At 30.7% G+C, this 23,662-nt stretch overlaps 1 protein-coding gene across 1 annotated transcript in view; it reads left to right on the top strand.

Moving 5' to 3' along the window:
* Positions 1-8,356, top strand: part of LOC124370382 (piggyBac transposable element-derived protein 2-like) — a 40,847-nt gene extending 32,491 nt beyond the window's left edge. Inside the window, exon 4 of the mRNA XM_046828667.1 lies at positions 7,112-8,356. Within this exon, the coding sequence (XP_046684623.1) occupies positions 7,112-8,356 (1,245 nt within the window). The remainder of the gene's footprint in view (positions 1-7,111) is intronic.
* Positions 8,357-23,662: the final 15,306 nt, after the last annotated feature.

Raw genomic sequence — 23,662 nt, 5'->3', positions numbered from 1 at the left:
ATGACGTTAGATATTTTAAATATTATATTATTCCTTATTAATACAAATGTATCCCTTTTGATGAGGGTTTAATACATTTGAGAATAGAAAACAGTTTTTAATCAATTTGATACTTTCTGTACAAGGAATATTTGTCATATTATATATGGTTTAAAGTTTACTGTATGATTTAGTTTTAAGCTCTATTCGTTTACATACTACTAATCAAGTATTTCTCAACATATTTTATTTTATATTTACGTTCCAACAATTGGATTGTGTGGTAGTTTGAAACATGATGATAACAGAAACCATTAAATGGAGCTTTAAATTATATTAAAGGCTAATTCTTGGTTTAAAGTAATTGATGACGGTAGATGGAAAAGATAAAACATTTCTCTTCGTCAGGTCAGGAACGAGTGAGTACAGTAGAGTCCTAGAACTTAATATCGCTGTGTGTGTATAAATTTTGCTTGATTATTAAAATATTTAGGATGCCTGTGTACTTATTTTTTGATATATTGGTAGACAAAGTGGCCTAACATAAATCAAAGGTTGACTTACGGTTGGTTTGTTAATTCCATGAATGAAGCCTCAGTAGTTTGCCTTTAAAGATTCTACTCTCTGAGTGTCATGTTGGCTTGAGCCATTCAATGTAATGATTTTTAGACAAGCAATTTTGGGTAATCTTATATTTTTCCAATATTCCTTTTTTGTGTTGTCTGTAGTTCTTGAGTAGTGACATTTAATGGTATTTTTTGTCTCACCTATGTATTTCCTATTAAAAATTTATGTTGTATTGTTTTAAAGAAATATGTTAAAAACACATTTTTTAGATAGATTCTTAGCTTATCCAATAATGCCAAAACACACATTATTATTTATGGAATCATACAAGATTAAAAATAAGAGCGAAGATATTTTTCTGCCTTTATTTCCTCCCGACCCCCAACATCTTTTGTCTGCCCGGATTCCGCCTCGCTTATTTAAGCTTTTATGACGTGGAATGTGGTGATAAAAAATTCCTTCTTTAATTGCATGCTTTATATTCAATATGAACATTTAAAATGTATAAATAGTTTTCAAATAGGCTATGTAACCTTGTCGAAATTTGCAAAATATTACCAGCATATGTTAAGTTTCAATGGTCTATATTAAGTTAGTCATGTACTAGTGACCGCATCATATTATTAACTTAATTATTTGAGAGCATAATTTAATACCTGGAATAGTCTTTAAGTTAAAAACACAGTAAATTAGTTACTTTCGGAGAAGTTTTATTCTTGTTGAATTTCATGTGTAATTTCAAGATAAGTATAAAGAATCTTACTAGATTCTAGATTACTTGATTATACTAGAATCTCTTAGTATAAATTTTTTCATTTCAATGTTTAACAAAAATTACAATTTTTAATACCTCGTATTGCAATTTTCATGTGAGAGGGCATGCAAGGAGGAAAAAGAAAATAACATTTAATTAATGTCTTCGTAGGGCTACAATATAGTACGTGGCTACTACCACAATTGAAACAGGGTGCCATATTATCGATTAGGAATATCTAAACCAACAAAATTAAAAAAAAACATTCTCATAGTTAATTTATTAAATAATAATATTGTTAGAAGTTTATTTTTATAACATTTGAGTAATAGCCACATTACTCAATGGCGATATTACATTTGTTACTAGACATGTTTAAGTAAACATTTATAAACCTACACTGTTTTGCTTGCTAAATTAAACACATACCTATAGATTTATTCATCATCATACAGTTGGTTTTTAGATATAAAAACAGCATAAATATACTATATTTTGAAATTCCTATAACGTTATTTAATTTGGTCTTTATTTTGGTTTCGGTACTAGTTAAGATATACATGATTCAACGGTGACCTCTTATTATCCTGCATCCTATTAATTAGACATTACTATAAAAAATTTTGATATCGGTTATTGTTACACACACGAAAATAGTCTAGTGACACTAGAGGTGGTGACGTCACACCGCTGCTGACCACTAGCTGTGCCTGATGTGACGTGGCTACTGTCACGTACTCTGCTTGATTTGTATTTTTGAAAAAACGCACAATTGAAATCAAATGCAGCTTTTATTTATTTTTCAACAATTGATGATGTTCGCTTTAACAAGTGTGGAGAAGGATCAGTAATTACTATTTATGTAAAGCTGGCTCAGTTTATAACGTGGGATGTAGAAAGGAACTTCAGACACTCCCACAATCGGACAATTTTCGTGTGGGCTGCTCTTGTATTTTAGGCTATACAATATTATTTTGGATTCCCAGCTTTCACGTTAGACTGGGTTCCCAGAAACTGTTGGATTAGTTTGGAAATGTTTGTTCAAGTGCGTGCTGTGATGTGCTAGAAATGTGATTTGGTAACTTGTATTAATCCACCACCAGGTATATGTCACTAAGTTCCTCTTACATGGAGCTATTGATGTACTTCAGTGTAGTGATTGCTCATTACAGAATCAATTTTAACTTCAACAACAAACGCTTTAGAATTAAACATCTTATTATTTACCATATTTCTTATTTAATAATAATGTTTTTACGCTTAGCGCTCACGTCTGTATAAACTCTAGTTTACATACGCCAATTTAATTACTAATAAACGTATAGATATACATTAATAATTATATAAAAACTTACAAATAATTATTGTGATTATTTATTCAAAATATATAGAATAATATTCATTCTTTGCAATTGTAATGTATTGTTATATGTATTACTATTTTTGTTATTAAAATTTATATTCTTGTTCATTAATTATGTTGATATTAGAAATCATGCGGTTATTTATTAAACGTTGCATTGGCGGAGCAAGTCAGGTGATCCTACTAACCAATCACATAAAAGGATCATCCCTCTCCAACAAACTAGAGCCTTTCTCTTTCACTCCATGCTCTTCCAGCAACCATGTAACACCACGTATTTCTGTGTCCGCTCCGCCGGTGTAAATTGCAAGGTCTATTTGAGTCTTTTAATTACTCACTCCTTTACAAATTAATAACATTAATCGTGCAGTTGACATTACAGCAATAAGGCCATAAAGAAAGCTTAAAAGAACCATGTTAGGTTCTTTGAAATGTAAATGTATGTCTCATGCGAATATCAAAGAGTAATTGAAAATGAGCACCATTTTACCTCTTTGACAACAGTGATATTATTATAAAATAGATTTGAATAGGGTTTTCTCACTTCAAAGTAAGTGTTTTAGTAAAATGTGTATGTGTATGTGTTTTTAGTAAACGCAAAACCAAAAGAGTAACCTCATTTTCATTTAGATCATATAAACGTAGTCTATCATATTGAATTACTTCTTAAATGATCCGTTTTATACTAATGAACTTCTGTATTTAATCTGTTTGTAATGAAACATCACTAAACTCCTTATACGTATATATATATATATATATATATATATATACGTAATATATATATATATATTTATATATATATATATATATACGTTATATATATATATTATATATATATATATATATATATTACTGCATATTTTTTAGTAGACATTTAAATTTTAGTTGGTATTTCTTATTGCTTTATTGACATTCATCATCTGTACGAGGTATTAAGTCATATTTTAATAATGGCAATTAATTGCGTTATTGCCGTCACCGCAGTGGTCGGTGAAAATGCAGACAGGCGGACGTAGAACACAGTTAAGTAATCATTGCACTTGACGTTTGTCGGTGGACACAGTTACGAAACTGAAACACAACATTAAAGTAAAAAGTAAAGTAAAGATGTCTTGTTTTACCAAGCAAAGTTAACGTTAAGAAGCTCTTTCAACACTTAACCTGAGGGCCAACGGCTTAAAGGTGACTTCCGAACCTCCACCAATGGCCGGGCCGGCGGACTGCTTGGCAGCACAGGATCGCTCAGCGGTCACCCATCCAAGCAGCAGCCACGCTCGACGTTGATTGATCTGGTTATCTTGCGATTTACCCGCTACACTGCGCCATTGGTATTGTTTTAAAACTCTCGGTAGGATACATAACATATTCTGGGAAAGTTATTGTTAATGTTGAATATACACATCATGTTGAACATAAACATATATTGTTTGTAGGAAACATTACACTTGCCAAATACGAAGACTATACACTATCAATAACCCCATATACTATCCAACCCGATCTGAGGAATCGGACAGTCCCGTTTTGCTTGAAGATTTACACAAATATTTGGCTTGCTGTTCCCCACTCACTAATGAACCTAGTCTGTTACAAACAAAGCTCCGACCCGTGAATAATATTATCTTTACTCGTCGTGTTACTGCAAACAATCGAATCAGTATTGTTTGAATATTTTAGTTGACACGTTCAGTTTCATGTTGTCTGTTTGACCATGATATAATGTAATAAAGCTGGGTTGTCTATACCGTCAACACAAATAACAAAACTTGAAAATGTTGCATTACAAGTTTACTTCAAAAAGAAAACATACAACATTACTGTTAGAACATAACACAGGTGAAGTACAAGTACCCAATTTAGTTAGTGATATCTTTGACCAAGAAAAACAAACAATGTTAAAATAAGCTATAAAGTTAGATTGTGTCTTTTCTTTTTCCTTTTATTTCTTGGTAACTAAAAGAAGTTGTAAACAATGAACCTTTTTTACATAAATAGTGGCTCGATAACATGATAAAATTATTTCAAACATTTATAGAATAATATGTATTTATAATGCACGTTTATAGTATACACACTCAGTATTTTTAAGCAGATCTCTTTCATCACTTTTCTTCTCCAAATTTCTGAAATCATTTTATCATGTTATATTACATATATATAACTGTTTTTGTGAAAGCCAAAGTTGCCTGAGATATAATTTGCTTCCGGGAATTTGAGCACTACACGCTTGGGCAATTTTTGTTTAGTTTATTGTGGTAATCCTTTTAAATTATATCCAATAAACAGAAAGCATTTCTGAGTGTTGTAATAAAATTTCTTGTAAGCACAGAGTACATTAATCCGCATCGAACAGACATTATATAACCTTTCTTTTCTTCTTTTGATTACACTTACTAATATCTTGCTGCGTTTCATCACTGCCGGACTTAACTCTACTTAATGAGCTTTACACAAAAACAGCTAAGTACTTGCAACTACTGAAAATACAATGTACGATAAGGTGCAAGGCTACTGTTGTAGCATCTACTGTAGTTTGGTACCCAAAGTTAAGATCACACCGTCTGTTGCACTATGGTTGACGTATGTTTTACGTCCGAGATGGTAAACCAACTCGGTGTAGTACGGTTCGCCCACCACTAGACAATATCAAACCCCAATTCTGCCATGCGACGGAATTGAGTGAAACAACGAACCAAGTCAAATAGAGTTTAGACAATAAGTTGTCTAAAACCGTGTTTTGAGTTTTCAGTAATCTAAAATTTAGAATTTTGAAAAGGGTTCTCGAGAACGAAATGAGCTATGGATTGTAATTTTGGATGAAACCTCTGCTGCACCTATTATTAGACACGCGGTCATGTGTAAAAAAAATTCTTCTATTTGTGTTATAAATCCTAACAAATAAGTTTCTGGATAAACTTCTGATCTTCTGAAATTGTGATGTTTTCATCAAACCAATATAAAAGAACAAGGTGATCTTGTTTTCCATTTTTTGAAACAAGTGAGTTCGTGGCCTAAAAGAATGTACTATGTTCTATAATACGCCTTTTATTTATTCTCACTCTATCTAGTGATTTTACAACTTCTCGACAGCGGATCTCATAAATTACATTTTTTACAAATAAACCAATGCAGGTAGTTTGAATAATCTACTAAACAGTAATAGCTCAATCTGCATTTATACACTTTTGACATATGCATTAAACGTCATTCATTTGACTATTTAATATAAAAAATATAATTTTTTATACTTCACACACGATAACGACGACATCTATCTATTTTATCTATAGGCAAAAAAACTTGTCCATTTGACGTCAATTCGTTATTGAAACCTGTTGACAACACGACGTAAACACGTTAATCTCATATAATCAGCAATAAACATTAAAACAAGTGAAATCCTTTCTGAAATATAATCTAAAAATAACGAAAACTTTTAAATTATTTACAATATCATCAGAAATAAAAAATAATATGTATTAAATATGTAGTGTATTTATATTTACGTCAAATTTATGTGCAATTCAGCACAGGTTGCTGTTTGATTTCTGTTTACTTAAAAAGATTTTAATATAGAAGAAATGGGGATAGAACTAGCTTTCCTAAATTTGATAAACTCGATTTTATTATGAGTCTTAGAAAAAGATGATTTTTGTCCACTAGTAGGAAAGTGGTACAATACAATAAAACGTGAACATTCTTTTTAACCTATTGGAATATCCCTGTAGATGCTATTAAATGTATTTAATTATATTTTCTGCTACGAAAAGGCTGAGTTTGGATATTTTCAAAACGGGAAAATCCCACTCTATGTTTAACTTAAATTTTTTAAATCCATCCTAAATCACCTAAAAGTTTTATTTTTGAACATGTAAAACATTTCTTGTGTCAAATTAGTTGTACTACAAATAATCTGGGTTAGAGATTGTTTAACCCATAAGAGACTACTGTGACCATATGGTCACAGTTTCAGTATTTTATTTTTTGGGTTGGTATGCCTGATTCATGAAGCTGGTTTTGATTTTTTCTTAGCCAGCTGACAGAACAAGAGTTATTCTTCACCTGTAGTGTTATTGTTTGATGGTTGGTTTCAGTTGTGAGGAACAGTAAAGTATTAAATTTACTTATGTTACAACATGGCTGATTTTCTTGACAACAATTGGTTGTAAGTATTATAACTTTTTTATATATAAGATAAACATATCTGAAATATGTCCTATGTTATTTCATAAGCTTTTAACTGGTTATGTTTTAAAGAAAATGCTATGTCAGTTTTAGGTTATGTCATAGGCCACCTCAAACTTTACTGTGACCATATGGTCACAGTAGGCTTTCATATGAACAAAAACAATAATATTGAATATGTTTTACCAGTAATTTTTATTTCGCCTCTCATGTTTGTGAGGTATATATATTACATTATTATCCTTCATTTGTTGTTTTAGGCAACAACTGTCACTGGCCGAGGGATATTTACTGTAGCCGAAGCTGTCGATGTAATTGAAAACTTTGTTGATGACGGGAATCTCGACACCTCAGACGTTGACATCTTTATTGCCCCCCCAGAAAATGATATCCTCACTGATGAAGACTCTGGTCCAGAAGACGAAGGTGGTACCATAAATAATTTGAACGGTGGACAACTATCAGCTCCCGCAGAAATAAGAGTAAGAAGACTTTGTAATCTTGTTGAATCAAGTTGCACGGAACTACAAGATAAAAAACATCGAACCTGGATTGATGGCGACATGGAAGCTCAGAAGACTCTTGCTTTTCAAGCATACAACTACAGTAAGTTCAGTTCTTTAAGCCCAGTTGAACTTTTTGAGCTATTCATCAACAACAGTGTTATTGAATTGCTAGTTAAAAATACAAACAAGTACGCTTTATTCAAAAACTGCCCAGACCCAAAGGTTACGGAGGAAGAAATGAAATGCTTTTTAGCAATTTTGTTACTGTCAGGATACAATGAACTGCCTGGTAAGAAATGCTATTGGGATTCTGGACTAGATATGAAAAATGAAATGGTCTGTCAAGCAATGAGACGTGATAGATTTATTCAAATTATGCGCTTTTTGCACTGTGCAGATAACTCTGAGACAATTCCAAATGACAAAATGTGGAAAATGAGGCCACTTATGAACTTACTCAAATGTAAATGTCTTGACAATTTTGTACCATCTGAGTTTTTGTGTTTTGATGAGTCCATGGTAAAGTACTATGGCAAACATGGATGTAAGCAATTTTTGAAAGGGAAACCTATCCGTTTTGGCTACAAGATTTGGAGCCTAAATACTGATACTGGGTACTTGATCAATTTTGAGATTTTTCAAGGGAAGAACACAACAACAAATGAAACATATTCAAAGCTATTTGGGAAATCAGCAGCTCCTCTTGTATCAATGCTGGATGAAATACCTCAAGATGAGTTACCCTACCAGTTGTTTTTTGACAATTTGTTTACAAGTCCAGCACTGATGAAACATCTGAAAGATAGAGGTTATGGTTCTACAGGAACTGTCCGAATCAACAGATTGCCAAAAGACTGCCCTCTTTCATCAAAAAAAGATATGCAAAATGAATCTCGAGGAAGCTTTCAATGTAAAATAGAAAAAGAAGATGGCATATTTGTCGCTCGCTGGAAAGACAATAGTGTTGTTTACAGTCGCATCGACATCATATGGTATTGAGCCTATTGCTAGTGTGAAGCGCTTCTCTCAGTCAGAAAAGAAATATCTCCACATTCAACAACCCTTTGTGATAAAACAGTATAATCACCACATGGGAGGGACGGACCTTATGGATGAGGACATAAGCACCCACAGAATTGGGATCAGGGGAAAGAAGTGGTGGTGGCCTTTGTTTACATGGCTTATAGATCTGGGCACCACTAATGCTTGGCGACTTCTCAGATTGTCAGGGAACAAAATGACAAAACTGACATTTAGAAGAGAAATAGTTCAATGCTACTTAACAAGGTACAAGACTCCTCCAGCTCTTCCCGGCCCAAGTACTTCAAGAAAGGTCTTCGTTGCAAAAAATAAAAATAGTCTACGCTACGATGGTCTACATCACTATGTAATACCAACAGAAAAGCGCAGGAGGTGCGCAAATAGATTGTGCAGTTCTGTAGGAAGAACAGCTTGCAAAAAATGTGACGTCGGCCTGTGTGTAAAATGTTTCGAGAACTATCACAAACTGCAGTAGGCTACTATATATGTCACTCTGGAGTCTACAAAAACTTTATAATAATCTGATTTTACTTTACTTAATAGTTTAATGGTTTTAAAGTAAATAATAAAGTAAAGTTTCATATAATGCGATTGGTTGTTTATTTATTCGGAAAAGGTATCTTAAAAGCCTACTGTGACCATATGGTCACACACAAATTTTCGATATAGATACATCACTAGAATAAAATCAATAATTTTCCAATAACAAAAAAGCTTATAGAAAAGGGTTTTTTAAATACAAAATAATTTCAAATTCCACAGAAAATAATTCCAGTCCTTTATGGGTTAAAATGAAATGTAACACTCCCTATGTTTAGCTTTAATTTCAAAAAATGCTAAACAGCCCCATTCTCCCCAAAGTGCTTTTTTGGGCTATGTAATAGTGTTCATTTGGGTCAAAACTGAGATTAAAAAAGTTGGTGCGAGGTGTTCATATATATTGCACTTGGTCCTTATTAATATAATTTTAAAAATCTATATCTATTTTAATATATTTATGATCCATTTCTAGGTGTACTTTCTATTCCATTCTAAAATTAGTTAACATTTGACACAGGGTTAGGTTTTGTTAGTCTTTTGTAACACTAGCGCAGTAGATTTTATTTGGAATACGTGTAAGACCACGTAAAGGATCTAAAAGGATCTAGGTAATGTATAGTACAGAATTATTACGGTATTCGTTTGGATAAAGCTAAGCCATGTTTCCCGTCAACATTCAAAATTTAAAATATTTTATTAATTTTATTTACCACTTAAAAATTTACTTTTTGGGTTTCCAGGGCGCGGGAATGCTTGTTTAATTCATTATTAAATTTAACAATATTTTTAAATATAACTTTATGGCTGAAATTAAAGATGAAATGTTTTACTTGTTGAGCTAAAACTACTATTATTAGCTATGCATTGTTTAGTTTGAATTTTCTGGAAGATTTTCCAAATATAGTTTACTGTTATAATACTATTTTAAAGTCTTCTACAATAAATAACCAATTTATTGAGTGTTTGTTCATGTGTCATTTATGGCTAGAAAATGTAGATATTCATTATTCTATTGCTGCTATTTTCCTATTAAAATTGGAGTACATCAGGTACAAATTCTGAAAGGCTACCATATACTGTATTGAAGACAGCATTTGAAACATATGATGAGAAAGGAAGCCATGATTGATCTTCGATGACTGGTTGTTTTGGACATCTGCTTGCACCAATATTTGACAGTCTAGCGGAAATGATAGAAGATGTACTACGTTTACTTCTGATACTTGCGGGCAATGTTGACGTAATGGAAGAAGTTTCACAGAGAACATCTCTATACATTTTAAAGTCTTTGTTAACTGTTTTTTTTTATTTTTTTATTTACAACGTATGGGTTTAACGGATAATAGAATCTTGTTCATATGACGTCTTATTACATTTTAAATATAGGACACTAAGTTTCGGGTTATTAAACCTAACTTCTTCATCAGGTGTCAACAAGCCTGAAGACCAAAGTAATGGATAACAACGTTTTATGTACCCCTTTCCTGTATGGATTAATCAGAATTTGAGATAGGTTTTGTACTTTTTAACTTTAAGAGGTATGAATTAAAAGTGTGTAAAACGTATTAAAATTCAAATGCCGTAGATAGTAATGTATTAAAACCGTAATGACCTGAAACAAATTCAATAGTTCAATTACAACTAAATTAATATCAAAACTATCAAGATAGTTAATTCTTTCAGAAGAAGGTAAGTTTGTTCCTGCGGACATTTAAGTTTTCATCAGACATTTGAGAACAATGTCAGGCATGCCTTTTGAAGTGGGATTCCTGCAATTAAGTAACCTTACTACTAAAATATATCGGTGACAGAGACTGAACTCTGCTGAACTCCGCGAACACAAAGACAACAATGAGAGTAGATCTACAGCACGGAAAGACTTTATAATGTTCATAACTTCCATGACTGACGCGATATCATAGATACTGTCACCAGCAGTGGAGGAATGCCTTTTTCATAGGAAATCTCAAGAGGAGTTTAGGACACATATGTACATACAGACTCTAGAAAACTAAATGAGCAATCAAAATATTCAGCCAGTTGAAGTTTCTTGATGAGAACATAATGTTTTTCTACCCTCTTCCAACGAGACAACGAGAACCCAAGCATTTATACACCAATTCTTGTTAATAACATGATTATAGAATTCTTCTTTTTCTGGTCAATAGAGCTATGAGTGTTCCTGAGGAAAATATATACAGACCACAACCTATTTATATAGACCACTCATGTCTAAGTTAAATTAAATTAAATCAAACATGTATTTTCACATCAAATAATATAGTCTAAACATATTTTACATTTAATCACACAAAATTAAGTAAATATATTTAATATCATGAATATATTTAAGACAATGTTATGATGTATTACGTTTTTTTAGGCTAACACGGAGACGTGATTAGTTAAAGAAATTAAAGTTTACGGAATAAAGCACGAAACTTCTATAAAAACTACTTTGATACAACCAACTTCACCCTACTACTAGAAACTACTCTCAAACTCTACTCGCTTTGTTTCTCACCCAACCCGTAAAACCAAAACAACAGAAACAAGAAAGAGTGTACAAAACAAAAGATTTTGTAAATTTCAAACATTTATATAATAATATATATTTATAATGCACGTTTATAGTATACATACTCAGTATTTTTAAGCAGATCTCTTTCATCACTTTTCTTCTCCAAATTTCTGAAATCATTTTAGCATGTTATATTAAATATATATATATATATATATATATATATATATATATATATATATATGTATATATATATATATATATATATATATATATATATATATATATAACTGTTTTTGTGAAACCCAAAGTTGCCTGAGATATAATTTGCTTCCGGGAATTTGAGCACTACACGCTTGGGCAATTTTTGTTTAGTTTATTGTGGTAATCCTTTTAAATTACATCCCATAAACAGAAAGCATTTCTGAGTGTTGTAATAAAATTTCTTGTAAGCACAGAGTACATTTATTAATCAGCATTGAACAGACATTATATAACCTTTCTTTTCTTCTTTTGATTAGACTTACTAATATCTTGCTGCGTTTCATCACTGGCGGACTTAACTCTACTTAATGAGCTGTACACAAAACAGCCAAGTACTTGCAACTACTGAAAATACAATGTACGATAAGGTGCAAGGCTACTGTTGTAGCATCTGCTGTAGTTTGGTACCCAAAGTTAAGATCACACCGTCTGTTGCACTATGGTTGACGTATGTTTACGTCCGAGATGGTAAACCAACTCGGTGTAGTACTGTTCGCCCGTCACTACACAATATCAAACCCCAACTCTGCCATCCGACCGAGTCGAGTGTAACGACGAACTAAGTAGAATAGTGTTTAGAAGGCTTAAGATAACGAAATGAGATATGGATGAAATTTAAATTTTGGATGAAACCTCTGCTGCGCCTATTAGTAGCAACGCGGTCATATGTAAAAAGAACTCTTCTATTTGTGTTATAAATCCTAACAAATAAGTTCCTGGATAAACTTATGATCTTCTGAAAATGTGATGCCTTTTCAATATGAAACCAATATATAACCAAGAAAAAGGTGATATTATTTAACATTTTTTGGAACGGTAGTGAAATCGTGGCCTAAAAGGATGTACTATGTTATATAAAATGTCTTCTATTGGTTCTAACCCTTTCTAAACCAGAGTGATTTTACAACTTCTCAACGGTGGATCTCATAAATCATTTTTTACATAGAAATCAATACCGGTAGTTTGGATAATCTACAGAACATTAATGCTCAATCTGCATTTATACACTTTTAACACACACATTAAACGTCATTCATTTGACTATTTAGTATAAAAAAATTTAGTTCTTTTATCCTCCACACACGATAAAGCAACGTCTATAGACAAAAATTTTGTCCATTTGACGAGAAATTCATTATAGAAATTTGTTGACAACACTCAATTGTGTTAGGGTTAATCTCATATTAGCAACAATAAACATTAAAACAAGTGAAGTCCTGTTTTAAACATAATATAAAAATAACAAAGACTTTTAAATTATTTAAAATAATAACAGACATTTACAAATAGCGTATTTATATTTACGTAAAATTTGTGTGCAATTCAGCACAGTTTGCCGTTTAATAGTGTTTATTTAAATGAGATTTTAATATACAGGAAATGGGGATGAAACTTGCCTTTCTCCATAAATTTGATTTTATTACTAGTCTTAGAACTATATTGTTTGTCCACGAGTAGGAAAGTGGTAAAATACAATGAAACGTGAAAATTGTTTTTAACATTTATTGGAACCTCCCTGTAGATGCTGTTAAATGTACTTAATTATATTTTTTTGCTACGAATAGTCTGGCTTAGGATGTCTAGTGGAATTTCAAAATGGGGAAATTCCACCCTATGTTTAACTTAAATTTTTTTAATCCATCTTCCATCACCTATAAGTTTTATTTTTGAGCATGTTAAAACTTGTTTTGTGTCAAATTACTTGTGCTAAAAATAATCTGGGTTAAAGATTGTTTGAATATAATGTAACACGCCCTATAACTTTTATTTTACAAAATTTCAAACATCCATTTTCCCCTAAAAGTGCTATTTTGAGGTAATAGTAATTAATAGTAATAGTGTTTTTTTTATCAAACCTGAGAGGATAAAGGTGCGTGGTGTTCATAAACATTGCACTGGGGATATAATGATTTAATTCTAATAACCTATCTATTTTAATACAGTTATGATACAGTTCTAGTTCTACTTTCTATTCTATTCCAAAATTAGTTACACCCAAAAAGTTGCCAAGGGGTTATGTTATGTTAATCTTTTGTAACACTAGCGAAGTAGATCTTATATTTAATAAGTGTAAGGCCAAAGACAGTCTTTTCAAGCATCGAGATCTATGTTTAAGGTGTAAAGTAAAATTAATGTGGTATTCGTTTGGAGAAAGCCATTGTTCCACTTAATATTCAAAATTTTAAATACTGTACTAATTTTAATTTAATATCTCAAATTTTATTCATCTTACATTTTAAAATTTTTCGAGGAACGGGAATGTTGCTCGTTTCATTTATTCTAAAATTGAACAAAATTTTTAAATATATTGTTGAGCTAAATATTAATATTGCTGTTATTATTTTTATTAGCTATGAATTATTTAGTTCCAATTTTTCAGTAATAGTATACCGTGTATAGTTTACCCATTTATAATATTACTATAAATCTGCTACAATAAATAAACTATTTATTAAGTGTCATATGTCATTTGTAGCTAGAAAATATATAAATCGTTAATCCATAGCTGCTATTTTCGTAGTAAAATTGCAGTACAACAGATACGAAGGCTACCATATATTCAAGACAACATTGAGATATCTGATGAGAAAGGAAGCCATGATTGTTCTTCGATGACGGGTTGTGTAGAACATCTGCTTGCACCAATATTTGACAGTCTGGCGGAAATGATAGAAATTGTACTACATTTACTTCTGTTACTGGTGGGCAATGATGACGTATTTGGAGACGTTCACAGAGAACCTTTCTATGCAATTCTAAATTCTTTGTAAACTGATTTTTTATTTAGGCGTATGGCTTTAACGGATAAAATAATCTTGGACATTTGACGTCTTATTACGTTTCAAATATAGGACACTACGTTTCGGGTTATTAAACCTAACTTCTTCATCAGGTGTTAAAAAGCAAGAAGACCAAATTAATGGATAACATGTTTTATGTATCCGTTTCCTGGATGTATCGATCAGAATTTGAGAAAAGGTTTGTAACTTTTAACTTTAAAAATGTATAAAATAAAAGTGTGTAAGACTTCTTAAAAATTGAAATGGCGTAGATGGAAACTCTCTAAAAAACGTAATGAGCTGAAACAATTTCGATGGTGTTCATGATCAAAATATAAAAACTATCAGGGTAAGCAGCTATTCTGTCAGAACGGGGTAAGTTTGATTCTATAAACATTTAGGTTTGCATCAGACATTTGGGAACAATGTCTGGCATGCCTTTCAAAGTGGGATCCCTGCAATTAGGCAGCCTTACCTTAATATATTGGTGACAGAATCTCTGAACTCCGCTGAACTCCGCGAACACAAAGACAACAATGAGAGTAGATCTGCAGCACGGAAAGGCTCAATCCTGTTCTTCACTTCCACGACTGCCGCCTTATCATTGATTTTGTCACTACCAGTGGAGGAATGCCTCTTTGATAGGAAATCTCAAGAGGGGTTTAGGACATATCTGTATATACTGACTTTGATGAGAAAATAATCTTTTATACCCTCTTCCAACGAGGACCAAGCCTCTACACACAAAAAGTGTCTAAATAACATGACTATAGAATCCTGCCTTTTCTACCCAATACAGCTATGAGTTTTCCTGAGGAAAAATTTATAAAGACGACAACCTATTTATATAGACCACTCATTTCTAAGTGAAATTAAATTAAACATTTATTTTCACATCAAATAATATAGTCTAGTCATATGTTACATTTAATTATACAAAAATATGTAAATATACCTTTTTTGTTTTGTAGGCTAACACGGAGATGTGAAAACCTATTACAAATTCAAATGGCTTATATAGAACTCTCTAAAAACCACAATGAACTGAAACAAGTTCGATGGTGTTCATGGAACTACACATCAAAACTATCAGGATACGCAGCTGGATTATTCTGTCAGAACGGAGTAAGTTAGGTCCTGTGGATATTTAAATTTTCATCAGACATTTGGGAACAAATTCTGGCATTCCTTTTGAAGTGGGATTCCTGCAAGCCGTCTTACCACCAAATATATTGGTGACAGAATCTCTGAACTCCGCTGAAACTCCGCGAACACAAAGACAACACTGAGAGTAGATCTGCAGCACGGAAATGCTCAATCCTGCTCTTCACTTCCACGACTACCGCCTTATCATTAATTTTGATTAAATTGAAAATATATTTCCGTATCAAATTTGAAACATATTTATATTTAACCACGTAAAAATATGTAAATATACCTTTTCTTAAGTTGAAGTTAAGTGGTAGAGAGGACTTTATGGTCCTAACTTCGCCTCTAATAAAGTCATTTTTCATTTCATTTCATTTCATTTCATTTCTTGAACATATTTAAAATAATTTTATAATAAACTACGTTTTGTAGGCTAACACAGAGATGTGATTAGTTAAAGAAATTAAAGTTTACGGAATAAAACACGAAACTTCTATAAAACTACTTTGATACAACCAACTTCACCCTACTACTAGAAACTTCTCTCAAACTCTACTCGCTTTGTTTCTCACTCAACCCGTAAAACTAAAACAATAGAAATAAAAAAGAGTGTACAAGACAAAAGGCAAGGTTTTCATGGTTAATTTAAAGACGTGTGCTCATACTAAATGCGAGATTTAGTAATAAGAGTGAATAACTTTTTTAATAGATTAAGTATTAAAATATTATGTGCTTTAAGTAAATCTTATATTGTTTTAAGATAATAGATCCAAAACTAGAACACAACTTCTATTATACTCTAATACATAACAGAAATTATAAAATTGGATTGTTTTTGTAATAAGACATATTACCTTGTTATTACCAAGAAATAATTACAAATTAAAATTAAAAGACACTATTGTACGGTTAATAAATATTAAATAACGATTGAAAAGTAATGTTTTATTTTGTTCTCTTATCCTTAGCATAAAAATGAGAAATAAAAATGTTGTACATGCTTACTGTATTTTTAACTGGAAAACAACCTCATTTTTTATAACCTCTTAACCCAGTATTCTATTTTTTTACATATTCCCAGCAATTTTAAGACATCGTGGACAATTTTCTTCGTTAAAACGTCAGCGATATATATGCTTTTGATGACGAAGACGATTTGGACAATGATCCTACTTTTGAGCTAAATAAGGAGCCTACTGAAGACATGATTATGAAAATGACGAAGATGTCCCAACCAGGAGATTCAAAATTGATTGGATGGGTTAAATAGAGGAGAGATTCAAAATCAAAAATTAATTTAAAACACACGGAGAAGACATATTGGACTTGACGCAGTTCAGGGAAGAATATACTCAATAAATCACATACGGTACCCAAGGAAAGTCAGATAAAGACGAACTCAACTCAGAATTTTCTCTGTCTCCTCCTCAGAAGACAAAAACAGTAAGCCATCCGCCATATACACTACTGGCCAAGTATACTTTACACTTGCCAGAAATGCCAGATCGTTCAGCAAACACAGCAAGAATAAGGTGCTGAACATGCAAGGTTTACTTTATAACGAGCTGTGACTATTTAATTTTTTCCCGAAATGTATTTTTTGAGAGAAAGAAATTAAATCTGTTTTAGTTTATTTAAGAACGTTAAGATAAATCGTGTGATTTACAGTTATTTTATTTATCAAGGAACCTATAATTTATCATATAGTATATATTATAGACTTATTATTGACACCTTTCATATTGTTTGGTTGAAATATAATTCAAGTCCATTTAAGGAAATTTTCAGTAACAAATTATATATTATAATAAACAGTATTTTCTAAATAAGAGTTTTATTTTCCTTACTGTTTATGTACTCTTAAGTGGTTTCGATCGAATTATCTCCTGTATAGGAGACATAAAGCAGTACAAGTAATTGAATCAAAGTATTTTTCATTACTCTCCATTTCTCCTTATTCTAACTAAATGTTATAATAAATATTTCATTAAATTTTAAAGTTACATACAAACAATTAAATAAAAAGAACAACACTTTTCCAGGATTGAGGAGGTTAAGAGGTGAAAAATGTAATGTACCTATCTAAAACAAGAATAATAATAATTTTAACAAAAGTTAAATTCACACAATCCAGTGCATGTGGTGTATCAATTCATATAAAACACATTTTGATATAAAAAAAATCAAAAACAACTTTTTTACCAATATGACACAAACATTTAGTAGTCGTAGGAGCATAATTTTACATTCATAATATAACATTACTTTAGGAATTAAAATCAAAATATAACATTGTAAAAAATTAAATACTTACATATAGACTCCTCTAATGTTTGTGGAAATATTTCCTCACATAGGTGCCTAGCACCTGTGCGTGAGAGAATGAGTCCCATTAATTAAAAAATAAGTTCCTTAGGGAAATGAGATGTTTAAAAACTGTTGTTGATATAAATGTAGCAAATAAAAAGATCTGATATAAAATATACTAATAGCTCAATATTGGAAGGTATGTGGAGTTTTGAGTTTGTTAATATGTTCCTTGTTTGACAAAATTGGATTTTAAAGTCTCCATGTTTTATATGTCAGTAACGTTGTAGAGTAGGTGATCATTACTAGTCCACAAAACATTGAAACATTGAAATTAACTTTAGTTAAAAACATTTTACCGGAAATTGTAGTAAACGTAAACTATTTCATTACTGACAACGGGGAACCAATATTTTATATAATACAATATTTATATAATACGAGATTACCTAAGTATACAATATTATTAATTTAACTAGTTCATAATGAATGTAACTCGTATTACTAGGGTATGAAAATCTAAAATAATTAACAAGAGTATGAGTAAATATATAAAAGTAGCTATAACAGCACTGAAACTAGATCACATTCTCGATAACTGTGATATTAATCAGAATAAATATCACTGTAGCAATAACTATTTTCTACGAAATATGTACTATTATTTCGTTTTAGTGAATTATTCTTATTGTAACTATTATTATTATATATTATTGTAACTAATATATAAGTTAAAACATTTTTATATTTATTGAGCAATGCAGTGTATTCCATACATTTACTCCTCAATAAATAAAGAATTACGTATCCCTGAAAGCTTGAGTGATATATTTAGGATGATCTGGAGAATATCACTATAAAGTAAATTTATAACATTTCACCTGCTGTATGTAAGGTTCAATTACCACACATGAGTGCAAGATTTAATGTACTTTCAGAAAATCATCACTTACTTTTGATCATATTTTTGCATAATTTCAAGATTATTACATCGTCTTAATATTCAAAAACAATATATTCCCTCCAATTAAATTTGATAGCAAACTTTTGGCACTATACAAATATTTTTGTAAGTTAGCAACAGAATGTAACATTTACGCCCACCATTCGGTGTAGTTTTGTTGTAGGCCTATACACAAATTTTGTGTGGTATTTTGATGTTTCAAGAATCCTAAAAAATTTCATATATAGATAAAATATATCAAAATACATGTGTCTCAAAACAAATAATAAACCAAAAACACATGACAACTATCACGCGACAGCCAAGTGCAGGTCTTATTGTAAATTAAATTATTAATTATTCAAATATTCATTATTGAACGCAAGGCCACAACCCTGAGCTAAAAAGGTTGAATCTAACAACACGGCGGCCAATTGTATTTTCCAAACATTGTTAGAATCCGCTTACTTGTTATTTGTAAAGATTAAATAAATAAAATCATTTTCAAATACCAAATTAAAGCCTATACCGAATAAACAAGAATAATAATACCTACAAACTTTCTATTTATATCAATCAAGTGATCAAAAGATTTATTTTTTAATTTTAAATTAAAATACTTTTTGACTCAAATCTATCTAAAATTATTCTTGAAAATTGAGTAAATAAATTTACAACTATACTGGTGAATCAATAAAACTCATTCTCTGAAGATGCATAAAAAGCTTAGTTAACTTAGTTCAAATTCTCGTTATTCTAGTACACGTAGTCTAGATATAGCTATAGTTTATTTAATAATTTATGCAAGTAGCAAGGAAAACTATTAAACTGTAATTATCAAATTAAAGATATGTTATATCCGGCCACTAACGCATTTCTCAAAACTACGGTATATGTATCACCAACTTAGCTTTAGCATCAATTATTGAAATCATCTTGATGCTCAGTTGGTGATACATTTATTAAATATATATATATATATATATATATATATATATATTATATATATATATATATATATATATATATATATATATATATAGTGTTTTATGCAATAATGTACAGAATTTTATAGTGTAATTAAGTAAAACGAATCATTTATTGCTGATATAAACGTCGTTTCTTTTAAAATAACAGGAAGCAGTAAAACCAGTAAAACTGATGCAGACCGACTGTAAACTGAAACCTGACATTGGTTACAGAAAACAGATTTATAGCTGCAGTATACCTTAGAGATCATTATTTCCTGGTCTCCATTACACATAACTCTTATTATAAGTTGTCAAGTGAGATGGTCCTTTACATTCATGTAACATAATACATTAATGTTTCAACGTTATAGCATATATTTGAAAAATTTACACAGGGTTGTTCAGGTTATGCAATACTTTAGTAATGTAGCTGTTTAAACTATATTTGGATTTACATATGTTTTTAGTTTTTACTAAATAAGATGCCTATAACATTTGGTTAGTGATAAATGGTTATTTTTATAAAATTCTTGTTATGAGGCTTATTAGTACAAAAATATTTTTGATATGATCGTTTGACTAATTAAAAAAAGTTTTTTTAATAACTATTCAAAATGTAATAATATAAGTATGGCCATTTAGCAAAAATATTGAAACTTAATGGAATAGTCCAGTAATTGATTCTTTTCATGATGCACAATCATAGGGAAATTTAGAAACCTTTTTGAATAAATATTGTAAGCTCCATTTTATATTAATATTTTAATGAAACTGCGTGAATTATTTTAATCCATATTGAGAATCACGATAAGGATAAAGTAATATTAGTCGTATATCCACATGTTAAAACGAAATTAACAACGCTTTCCTATCCAGACAAAGTTCGAGACATTACCTAACATGCAAATTGTAGTCATTCATACACTTATAATAGCGTAAACCCATCAGTAAGATATTCTATAACAAAACGGAGCAGTAGTCCAAAAAAATAGGCTAGGCTCTTGCTGGTTTAATTTAGACCAACTCCTTGAGCCGATCGTGTGAGATCCGAAGGTCTAGTGGTCTAAGATGTTGAACTTAGATCAGTTAGAGATAGTACAGTTTCAAATCCTAGCTGTGCCCTCAAAATACTACACAAAATGATTCCATTTCCATTCTACCTGTTCCGTATTGTATCACTTCTGGTATTATTTTAGAATGTCATAATTTCTATTTGTTGGTTAAATTGTGTGATTATTTTTCACACTTTTATGCATGAACAAATAAAACTTTAATCAGTATCAATAAGTTCAATTATTCATAAATGTATTTTTGGTGGTTTATTAAGAAAACTCTGATTTGAAGCAACATTTTTCCCCTTATTAGATTTATTGATAACTAATACGTCAATGTTACCAAATGTTATATAAAATTAATCAAGCATCTCCTATGGGTAAGATATGATTTTTGTACTGTTAATTTTGTCTTTTTTAAGTAAATCTGCACAAAAATAACCACTATATAATGCGAGCTCATAATGGCCCTTTTTCCAGAGGTGTTATAGGCATCAATCGTGGTTTAAACATAAGAAAAGTCCTTAACGTACGTGTAAAATAAATGTAATAAACAAGCTATGGGTGAAAAATGAAAACATCTAAAAAAGGAACACATAGGGAACAAATATTATATTAGATTCTGTAGCATTCTTATGAGAAGTCGGATAATTTTTCATAATGCCAGAAAATTAAGCTCATCACTGCCATCGTGATAGAATTAAATAATTATCATTCCCTGATGAGTTCATGAATTCCATGACAGCTTTATTGATTACAGAAGGAACTAATTTTAAACTGTAATTAATTAATATAAACCTAATATAGTAGCCAAGGACTATCATTCTTTATTCAACATTAATTATCTTAAACATTTAAATTAAATGTAAATAAATGTACCATGGACTGTAATCAAATAAAATATCATAAACAAAATTATAAGTTTCTAAATACAAATCTGTTACAAATTATTAAGCCCGAAATTCCGTGTAACTCATGTCCTATCCTGATCACGTGTATGTTTACGGAATGCGTTAAAGTGCCCTTTTGCCAAAGCCACAGTACCTTTTTTCCTTAAGGTGTCCTCTCAAGTTCTACATTTCTACAGATACAGATCTTGTTATCTGCTCTCTAACAACAGCCGCGATTGTTTTTCTCTTTGGAGAGATCCCTCAGGGTCTACATTTTTATCTGACTCAGAGCGTGTAATAAATACCAATGTTTTTTAGTTTTATTTATTGTGTTATAAATTTATGACATAATTTGCTAATTAAAAAAAGTCAGTGAAAACACATTGGTTAGTAGAGTGAAACGCCGCCTACCGCATCAGAATACGACGATCCAGTCAAAAATGGCAGCGCATAATGTACTTCACAATGTGTACCTAAAACAAGCCGCCACATAAAAAAGCCGTATAATAAACGTGTTCTATAAGCTGCCATGTAGCTTTTACTATAAGAAAAAACTTGGTTTAGTCCATACCGAACTGTCTCATAGATTGTCCTTAATTTTTTTATTTTCATAATAAAAGAAGGTATGGCTAAAAATTATGAATATTCTAATTTATTTCGCAGTATTTTCGAAGTTTTCAAATGACTTTGAGGAACATGAAATTGTTGGCTATATGATTCTTTGTTTATCGGTTTTATTTATATATACGTATCTGTGATGTGTTTGAAATATTTATGCTGTGCACGTTCGTCTTTATTGTCAACATTTCGATTCATTTTTGTTTAACAAGAATGAATTTTATAATAGTGCATATTCATATATGGAATCATTTGGGGTGAACTTTAATAATAGACTAAGTAGACTGCAATAATTGCTCGTTTGTCTAACGGGCGGATATAAAATATCATTTCATGTAAACATTTCACTTCTAAATTGTTTAATTTATTTACTTAATAAATGTAAAGTCGTATTATAATCTGATTACAGGCAGTGGACAAAATATAGATATTGGGAATTCTTATACTACCAATGTTATAAAAACTGGTACTCTTTTCGCTATATTCTAACAGATATTTATTGTATTTTTAACACTGCTAGCTGACTTAAAAAACCACTTAGAAGTACTGCTAAGCTTTCAAAACAAAGTTTTATGATCGGTTGCTAATTTTATACTTTATTAATAATTCCGTAATTATTGTCCATAACCGTTAAACAAAGTTTCAAGGGAATTGTTATTAGAACAGCTGAAACAGGTTGAACAATAGTTAAATATACACATTTATGAATCAGCGGGGCATGTTTGTTTAATGTTTATATTTTTATGCATCTCCGTGTCAGTGTCTTTATTCAACATAGAGCCTGAATTACGATCAAATTCATGTTTTAAATACACTTTACAATGGTAGGTAGTATGTGTGCCAGCATTAATCATTACTTTTCTTGGTACTCAAAAGGTAGACGTAACATGCAATAAGTTTACTATTATTTAAATACACATTCGCTGTCAAAAGTCATACTAGTCCCAAAAAGGTGCCAAAAAGGTAGTAAAAGTGTTATAACAATGACTTAGTAACAGCAAGCGAGTTGTAATAGTATCACAATTGAAAGAAATCTGGGGTTATATGAGAACTATAGCTTTATGTTTTGGCCCTGATAAAACTTAGAAATAATCTTACATACTTTATCAGGATTTATTGATGAAAGATTAATATTTAAATACATATCATCTGTATTTCTTGACTCTGCCATATTACTGTATGGAGTAATTAAGAGTAAAATATATATGATTTTAATATAACTTAAAATA

This window comes from Homalodisca vitripennis, unplaced genomic scaffold (genome assembly GCF_021130785.1).
Source record: "Homalodisca vitripennis isolate AUS2020 unplaced genomic scaffold, UT_GWSS_2.1 ScUCBcl_140;HRSCAF=1361, whole genome shotgun sequence".
NCBI classification, from domain to species: domain Eukaryota; kingdom Metazoa; phylum Arthropoda; class Insecta; order Hemiptera; family Cicadellidae; genus Homalodisca; species Homalodisca vitripennis.
Note: the sequence above shows the minus strand (reverse complement) of the source record. Positions and strands in the feature narration are given on the sequence as shown.